Below are 8,959 nucleotides of genomic sequence, written 5' to 3'. Positions count from 1 at the left end.
TTATATTACCCCGCTAATAAAAAAATAACACCCCTTGAGTTGGTAATCTAATTACCACTAATAGTAATCACTACTGGTATTGAAAGATTATCGAAATTTTTTATTATTTTGCAACCAAACAAGGGAATGTTCGAAATCAAAGATAAAATATCGGAGTTATCTTTCCATAACCCTAACCAAATGCAACCTAAATGATTTTTCTTCAACAAACGATCATATAAGCAAACCTTGGAGTTGTGTAATTAACATAGTACAGACAAAATTCAATTCTTTTCCCCTTAATTTTGAAAGGTTACCTAATTAAATTTATTATGATATTCACATTCATATAAAGATAGATTCAGCTTAAAAAATCACGGGATCGATCCCCTTGCCCCACAAAGCTATCACAAGTTGCTCGACTACCGCAGAGCTTTGGCTATAAATTAACATCATCATCCAACTCCTTTAGGTCAAACCAAACTCATTGGCTTGCAAACATATCAGAGAAATCGAAGAGAGAAAATGGGATCATTAGAAGTTGAGGCATTATTAAAAGGCCAAGCAGAAGTATGGCAATACATGCTTGGCTTTGCAGACTCTATGGCTTTGAAGTCTGCTGTGGAGCTTCGCTTAGCCGATATTATACATTCCAATGGTGGCTCAATCTCTTTGTCCCAAATAGCCTCAAGTATTAACTCTCTCTGTATATATACCCTTATCTCTTGTTATTTTAGTATTTAATCAACTGAATTAAATTGAAAATCATTCATGTGTGGCTATACTTAATCTTCTTGTTTAGAATTTAGAGCGCTAAAGAACACAGCAGTTGTACAAAGCACTTTCAATTGATCTTTTCCTTTTATTATTATTTTTTTTTTTTTTTTTTTTTTTTTTTTTGGTCAGAAATTGAATCATTCTTCAACCAAAATATTCCATACTTGGGGCATTCATGAGAATGCTTGTCCGCAAAGGAGTTTTCACTGCACACCGTCCATCAGACGGAGGAGATACTCTCTACGGGTCGACTCACATATCAACATGGCTTCTACACGACTCGGAGCTCAGTCTTGCTCCAATGATACTAATGGAAAACAATTTATGGCAATTAGCACCGTGGCATTATCTTAGCCAATGTGTCAAAGAAGGTGGAATTGCTTTCAAAAAGGCACATGGGTGTGAGATGTGGGATTTTGCATCTCAAAACCCCGAATTCAACAAGTTGTTCAATGATGCCTTGGCATGCACGGCCAAGATTGTGATTAGGGCATTTTTATCACGATATAAAGATGGGTTTAATAATGTTCGGTCGCTGGTGGACGTGGGTGGTGGCACCGGCGGCGAGCTAGTTGAGATTTTGAAAGCCTATCCACACATTCAAGGTATAAACTTTGATTTGCCACATGTTGTGGCCACAGCTCCCGAGTACGAAGGGGTCTCAAATGTTGGAGGTAACATGTTTGAGGCCATCCCTAATGCCGACGCCATTTTCATGAAGGTAAAAGTTTAATTGTTCAGATTTCTTATATAATTGATTATCAATTATCTTGCCCCAAACCCAAAGAAAACATGACTTGTTATTAAAAATTGTTCAACGTGGTACTTTCTAAATCCAACTACTTTACTTTGATTTAAATTGTTTCCAAAAAGGTTCTAAACTTAATAGTCAAAATTTAAAGGTTCGAATCAAAAGCAAACCCTTAAATAAAATTGAACTTTTTCCTATACCGTGTTCTGTTATCAACTTAAGCTAAGCAATCAATTATAATCACATCACATATAATATTATTACTCCAAAGATTGTATAAAAACAATCTCAACATATACATAAATTTATGAATGCAGTGGATACTCCATGATTGGAGTGATGAAGCTTGTGTGAAGATTCTGAAAAACTGTCGGAAAGCAATACCGGAAGAAACTGGAAAGGTTGTTTTAGTTGAAATCGTTCTACAAGAAGATGGTAACAACATGTTTGGCGACATGGACTTGGTATTCGATCTACTGATGTTTGCACACACCACTGGCGGAAAGGAAAGGACTGAACAAGAATGGAAAAAATTATTGGAGGAAGGAGGCTTTCCTCGCTACAATGTCATCAACATCCCAGCTTTACCCTCCATTATTGAGGCCTATCCACAGTGACATTAATGAATAATTTGTTGAACAATGTGTCGGAGCCATTTGTCTGTGAGCATGGAAGTTCCTTTGGATCGTTGAGCTTTTCCCACCTAAATTAAATAAATATTTTCTAAAGTTATTTAAAAAAAAAAAAAAAAAAAAAAGAGGGAAATTGTTGATTGTGGATAATTCCTCAATAATATTTGTTTATTTGAACATTCTGGTGTGGAACATGGATGTGTTTTTAGAAGAAAATGGTTGTCCAGTTTCAAATGGGAGAAAATAAAAGTTGCTTTAACATTCATTCAAGAGTGGTGATTTATAAATGAGACGAGATGAGATAGATGATATTATATCAACATGTACGTCCTGTTACTTCAATGTACAAATACTCTTTATGAATAGCATTATTTAATCTTCATCAATATTTCTATCTGTTACTTGGTTCATAATTTTTTCTTTCCGTCTTTTAAGTGTTGGTTAATAACGTCATCCATTCTTGATCTTTGGATCTCTCTGATTGAAATCAGTAATTAAATATAATGAATAAGACAGCAGGTAAGACTGTGTATCTATCACAGTATTAATACTTAATAGAGTACATCACCATTCCAATTCGGTAATACCCTAATTTGATTTCTTTAATAATAAATAAAAATGGGCCACCCCGATTGCAATTATCCTACTAGTACTACTAAAATGTAAAGAACAATAATCATATAGTCAATCAATGACATTTAACTCAAGATCTAATAACATTAACCCCACAACGTAGTTGAGCCATATCATAAAATGATTATTGGACATGTAAAAACTATATCATTGATTATGATCCGGTTCAGGAACCAGACTGTTCATGTCTACAATGCCAAATGACCTTTAATAAAAATAAAAATAAACTTCAAAACTCTATACAACATTTTGATGATTGGATACCTTGTCTCAGCTTTCTATACGTCTTTCATGCAATATTAAGATCTCTAATTCAGTATATAGATGATACGAAACCAAAATGATTGGATGCATACATAATTTATATATAATTAAATTTGGTCATCCGCAAACGGCCAAACGAGCTCTACTTTGATGATGATATGGCTTATTTTACTAGTACTTTTACAAAAGAAATCATTCCAAAATCCAAATCACAAACGAGCTCTACTTTGATGATGATATGGCTCATTTTACTAGTGCTTTTACAAAAGAAATCATTCCAAAATCCAAATCACAAGAACCCAGTACTAACTACCAAGATAATGCGTGTAAAGTACAACTTATTTGTGTTTAATAGAGTTGTTTAGCTGTCAAGGCCCCCACTTCTCTGCGTACCAGATTGGGCTTGTTTGGGTTAGGTCCAACTCATTCAATGGCATGGATGCACACTTGTCCAAAGGGCCAAAGCCCACAGTAGCTACAACAAAAGGTCAGAAATGTTAGAATCAGAGTGTTGGCGCAATGGCGTTGATGAAGATAAAACTTACGTTTCAGCTCCATGCTTATACAGGATGCTAAAACATCCTTAAATTCAAAACTTACTTAGTTTGTTTTATACCTTTCATCTAAGATAAGGACTTTAAGCCAAACAGAGAAAATGAAATCAACAAGCAACAGTTGAGCGCACCCAGAAATGTTTACTGGCTTAATTTCACAGAGTTAGAGTTTGATAAAAATGAAGTGGACAGAAAATGATTTCAAGCATGAAAGATTGGCACAACCCACTCATGGTATCACAGTATGATGACATAGCATTTTAAAAATATGAGAATGATGGCAATGACATGAAATAGTTGGTTGTCTTATGCGAAGATTTTATCTCTATTATCGTTTTGTGTTTTGGGGGGTTTTGTAGAATTTAAAGATGTCAAGTGATCCATGCCAACCGCCACCGGCAACCACTACTAGTTGGACAATGATCTGTGTTTAAACATCACCTCCCCGGCTTAGTCCAATCTTTAGGTCCACCTTGTCTTTAACTCTTATCATGTCTTCAACAACCCAAAATCGATTTTTTTTTTATTCCCATTAATTTAGTGGACTTTGGATTGGAAGAACAAAAAGGTCAAAAAAAAACTTTTTTGCTTTTAAGTGAGCCTAAGATTATATAACATAAAATGTCTTTTAATTGACACATCAACAGTTATTTAAAGGTAAAATGAATTGGTTCTTCGGTATACATACAAAGTTTTGAGTATATATATCCTATCATCTGGCACTAATGTATAATAATCCCTAAACTGTAACGCACCAAATCAATTAATAGAAAGTATAATTTTGAGGTGGCACTTGTCAAATTGGTATAGTGCTAAAGTGCGTTATGAAGTGCTTAGTGGCATACAACCAATCTGTCCACGTTCACATTGACTTAAAGAAGCAAAGCCCATGTGTAGTTGTAATAGATGTTAAATATGTTTGTTGGTAGTTGCACTGCACTCCAAAAGTCTTTGGTTTAGATTTATAAATTTATAACATTTGGTTAGTGGTTGCACTTTTGAGATCAATATGATGTAATTTGTCCGGATAAGATAGGTTTCTCTTCTCTTGTTTGGGTTTAATGTTAATTTGATAATGGATAACATGTTCAAATGGGATTGAGTTGAAAAACACTGGCAACTGCATGTGCCATCACCTGATAATATCTGCTTTGTTTGATGGGACATTGAACATCAAATAAATCTAATTTTAAAGAAATATCAAATACCCAATTGTGTTGTGCTCCAGTGCGGATCATTAGAAGATAAGATTTAGAATGAGTTCACACCAGTAACCCCACTTCCTTTTTGGAAATGGACCAGACCCATAAATGCTTTCTGTAATTCTAAAATATTTGGTTTGGGATTGGGACAAAGCAGTAAACATGAAATTTTACTCTAATTTTGTTGTGTTTCCAAAACCAATACGGTAATCAGCGTACCTTGATGAAAACGAAACCCACTTTTTGTCTGCCATTCACCAACTGTTCACATGTCTTGACAAGCTTACTGTACCTACCTTTTTAAGGCTTAGAGTTCCCACATGAAAGAGTATTTTGTTTTGTCAAATAAATGTAATAACTTCTACTCAACAAATATGTTTCTTGGCCTAACCCAGAAGCTATTCCATCTTTAAGTCTTTAACTTGCTACCCAATTAAAGTGACAAAATCTGTGTGTGTACTGAAGCTATGGGCGCTTACACAGACATGCAATTGGCTTCCTGCTATTGTCAAACTGCAATTAAATGGCCTTGGAAAATTGCTTTCAACATTAAGTCAAGAAACATAATTATTTTAATCACAGAACAGAGTGCTGTAAGGCTGTTATTGGTGCAAGAGAACCAGTGGTAATTTCTTCAACACTTTGGACCCACGTTTCTCCTGCTTTAGACATCTGGAAATTTGAGTATCTTTTTAATAGAATTATGGAAAGCATAAAAAATGATAACCCCCTTCACATTTCCTTTAATTATCATGAAGGGAACTAATCCACCGACTTTATATAATGGAAAACTTGATGAATTTAGCAAAACCTGCAGGCATTTGCTGTCTCCGGTGGATTTTCATTAAAGATCAAGAGAATGTATTACACAATCCACAAAAGTTTATAGTTCAAGAACTTCTCCTATGTCTCTCAGACCTAGCAATCTATTCACATAAAAGCCCCAATAACCGCGTTAAAAAGCAGCAAAAACAGATGGGTTAGCTCATGTACACACCCCATCTAATGAGTTCTCGTACAAGCATAAGCCTCAAAAGAAGCCATGCCCATCAAAATGAAGCATGGCAATGAGAAGAATCAACTACAATCCTCACACTCAAAGCACAAAGCCTAGTCCCAAAAAGAGGATTTTACTGAGAGTCACTTTCATGGAAATTCTTGAAATAGTGGTTCTTAGCCACGCCTAATCCCCATGAAGTAATTGAAGTCGTGGTGCTGGACCCTCAGCTGCTTTAGCCACGAATCTGCCACACTGAAAAGTGAAATTAGTCTTTCATGGTCCCGACCGCAATTGCCAGAGACCCACACATTCCCTTGCATCTTGTAAGTGGCCAAACCAAATGGAGGAAGAGAGATCCCTTCTCCTTCCTTACGCTTCCTTTCGGCACCCTCAATGTCATCATCAGGGTCCATATCTACATAATAGACATAAAATACCAACACACACAAATTTCTAAGCTGATATTGTACAAATATATTACTTTCCAAAATTATATATATCTAGATAACAAGTCAACAATGAAAGAGCATATTAGCAAAAATAATTGAAATAAAATGGACAGAAGAATACCTTGGAAAGAAGATGAAAGAGTGTGATATGTGAGGAAGCATGTGGACAAGTCCTTTATGGTCCTTCCCATGGGAATATGATAAATTGGGTACCTGCATAATATTTCCAGAAAACAATAAATCAATAACATGATTTTTTGTATTGATATAGACATGTTCATATGAAAAACATGTCATTTCTTTTGACATTAAAATGTCAACAACTCTACAATAAACCATAGGTCAAGTTATAAGTGTTTATGTTTCCAATGCATTTAACTATCTGCAGTAAAGTTGCATCAGAAAAACAAAATTCTTTTACAACAAGTTAAATGTGGCAACAATGCCCTTTTTTCTTATCTTTATTTTGCTAGATTATTAATTACTTGTCCTGTATACACACACCAAGAGAGAAAGAGAAGTACCAAGCTACTGCCATCCAACTAGCTGGTGAAAGATCCACACTCCGCAATGACATCAAACCCGGGTATCTGCGAGCTAACCCGTTAATCTGAAAGTAAAGAACCAATAAGCCATAATCCATATTCTTTCATGAAGTAAAGAGACATGAAAAAGCTACAACGTATATTGTCACTAATTTAGAATTCCACATACTGAATCGTACCTCATATTCTTCTTGCAAAGAATAGTAAAAGGTAATACACAATATTATCAAAGGCAAGAACAAATGCTCTTTAAAGACAAAATAAACTAGAAAAAGACAAGATGAATCTAATTAATTCTATGCAAAGTATTTAGTGATTGTGAGAGAAGAGAATACTAATAATTCACCAAAAGTATGTAGTTTCATGTTCAAAGGTCAAAAGTTTTATTTTATCTTTATCAGATGCCTATCATGAAAAGGAATTCAGATTATTCTTACAAATCCACAGATGTTTTGATCTCTTAAACTGGAAAAAAAACTAAAGGAGGAAAAGATACTAATGAAAGTAAACAACATAGTAAAAAGCTACAAGTAAATGTACATGAGAGGACTATGAAACTATGAACTAATAAAAAGTACCTTATCCATGAGAGGAACTCTTCCATAAGGAGTTGATCTCTCGAAGTACTGGAAATAAAGGTAACCCAATCTATCATTCACATGCAAAAGATTGTCTTGCTCAAATCCTCCTTCCTCAGAAGAGCATCCGTCCCATCTCCATAACTTATCACTCTCACTCTCATCGCTACAAGAATCACTAAACGAATCCCTTGTCTCACCATCGTCCGTCTCATCCCTGGAAAACTCCATCAAAGTTAATTCCACCGGTACTTTCTCCAACATACAACCATTTGAAAGAAGACTCACTTTGATTAAAAAAAAAACTAATCTAACTGCAGAACCTATAATTTCTGCAGCTGTCATACTAGATTAAGAAAACGTCAATCACCACATTTATCAATTTTGACTAATTCAATCAATCAAATTCAGTTTTACAAACTTATGGAGAAATATCAGTACTAATAGAAAGCTTTAATCAACGCGGCCCACAAACTGTCGAAGCCAGATGTGGTGTTCATCAATTCAACAACACAGTCAATCAAGACGAAATTTACAAAGAAATAAAGCAATTTAAAGTGCAAGTGTAAAAGCTAAACGTGATTACCTTAACCCATTTACAGATGAATTGCTGGTGAAGATTTGAATTGCAGATAGATAAGGCACATAGTACTGAACCAAGGTGTCACCGTTGTTCAAAGAAATAGGAACCCCAGCCCCATAAGCACTCCATTCATCATAACAATTCCACAGATCACCTAATGTGAAGTACTCAATCTTTTCCCTCTCCCATGGATGCCATAACGTGTTAAGGTTCCTAATCTCAGTCTGGAACAAGAAAACCAACAATCACGTAAAAAAAAAAAAAAAAACATTCAAGTACCCAAATGAATAGAAAATAAACAAGAGTGAAGAAATGGCAAACCTTGGGGAGAAATTGAGATGAGACTACGGGTGTGGTGCAATGGAGGAAGCAGTCCAGATTAGATTGCGTTGACCCTTTGTCAAGAAACATGGTTACAACGGAATGAGAGAGGGAGGGAGAGATTCAAAGGGCTCCCAGCACCAACTTTGAAAAGAAATGAAAGCGAAAAACAGAGAACAATGAGAACGGAGTGAGAGGGAGAGAGAGATTATCGGGATTTTGATTTCTATGAAAGAGAAAAACAGATTTTGTCTCCGACAAAATTCTATTTTTTGACGTTTAGACAGCTAAATTCACGGACGCTTTATACTAAAAAAGAAAATTGAAGATTAACAAAAAATAAAACTCTGTTTTCTCTACGAATTTCTGTTTAGTGTTTTGCTGGTGAATGTTGGCTAATTCAACACTTGTTCGGCCACCGGAGAATCAAATTCACAGTGAAAAGAAGAAAAGGGAAGCAACAAGTGGCCGTTCTTTAAATTTTTATTTTCTCTAAACTTGAAGAAAACTCAAGCCTACTCTGCTTTGATCAATATTCAAGAAACAAACAAAGACTACTTCACTTTGCAAAAAGAGTAACGAAAGATTGTTATTCAACATTAATTCTCCGAGTCAAAATCAAAATCTAACGTAGCAAAACATGAACAATCAACCCTGAATTTAAGCGAGTTTTGTAAGGAAAGAAAACGGA

General features: G+C 35.1%; 2 protein-coding genes across 2 annotated transcripts; one reads left to right on the top strand and one right to left on the bottom strand.

Annotated features, from left to right (window-relative positions):
* Positions 1-470: 470 nt before the first annotated feature.
* Positions 471-2,248, top strand: LOC116126148 ((R,S)-reticuline 7-O-methyltransferase-like). Its single transcript, XM_031411853.1, has 3 exons — positions 471-686; positions 901-1,477; positions 1,825-2,248. Exons 1-3 carry the CDS (start codon positions 505-507, stop codon positions 2,122-2,124), a joined length of 1,059 nt encoding a protein of 352 aa, XP_031267713.1. The 5' UTR covers positions 471-504; the 3' UTR covers positions 2,125-2,248.
* A 3,339-nt stretch (positions 2,249-5,587) lies between these two features.
* On the bottom strand, positions 5,588-8,959 carry LOC116125968. The gene is made up of 6 exons (XM_031411685.1): positions 8,269-8,959; positions 7,951-8,171; positions 7,365-7,581; positions 6,766-6,851; positions 6,363-6,454; positions 5,588-6,207 (listed from the first exon to the last, which is right to left on the bottom strand). Exons 1-6 carry the CDS (start codon positions 8,356-8,358, stop codon positions 5,966-5,968), a joined length of 948 nt encoding a protein of 315 aa, XP_031267545.1. The 5' UTR covers positions 8,359-8,959; the 3' UTR covers positions 5,588-5,965.

Source organism: Pistacia vera, unplaced genomic scaffold (genome assembly GCF_008641045.1).
Source record: "Pistacia vera cultivar Batoury unplaced genomic scaffold, PisVer_v2 Contig104, whole genome shotgun sequence".
NCBI lineage: Eukaryota > Viridiplantae > Streptophyta > Magnoliopsida > Sapindales > Anacardiaceae > Pistacia > Pistacia vera.
Note: the sequence above shows the minus strand (reverse complement) of the source record. Positions and strands in the feature narration are given on the sequence as shown.

Bases quoted from the DNA above. Each gene is read 5' to 3' on its own strand.
- LOC116126148 (XM_031411853.1), top strand. From the start codon at position 505: ATGGGATCATTAGAAGTTGAGGCATTATTAAAAGGCCAAGCAGAAGTA. The intron at 687-900 runs TATATATACCCT...TTGAATCATTCT, and splicing joins TCAAGTATTAACTCTCTCTG to TCAACCAAAATATTCCATAC. The intron at 1,478-1,824 runs GTAAAAGTTTAA...TTATGAATGCAG, and splicing joins CCGACGCCATTTTCATGAAG to TGGATACTCCATGATTGGAG.
- LOC116125968 (XM_031411685.1), bottom strand. From the start codon at position 8,358: ATGTTTCTTGACAAAGGGTCAACGCAATCTAATCTGGACTGCTTCCTC. The intron at 8,172-8,268 runs GTTTGCCATTTC...TTCTTGTTCCAG, and splicing joins CATCTCAATTTCTCCCCAAG to ACTGAGATTAGGAACCTTAA. The intron at 6,852-7,364 runs GTACTTTTTATT...CTTTACTTTCAG, and splicing joins GAGTTCCTCTCATGGATAAG to ATTAACGGGTTAGCTCGCAG.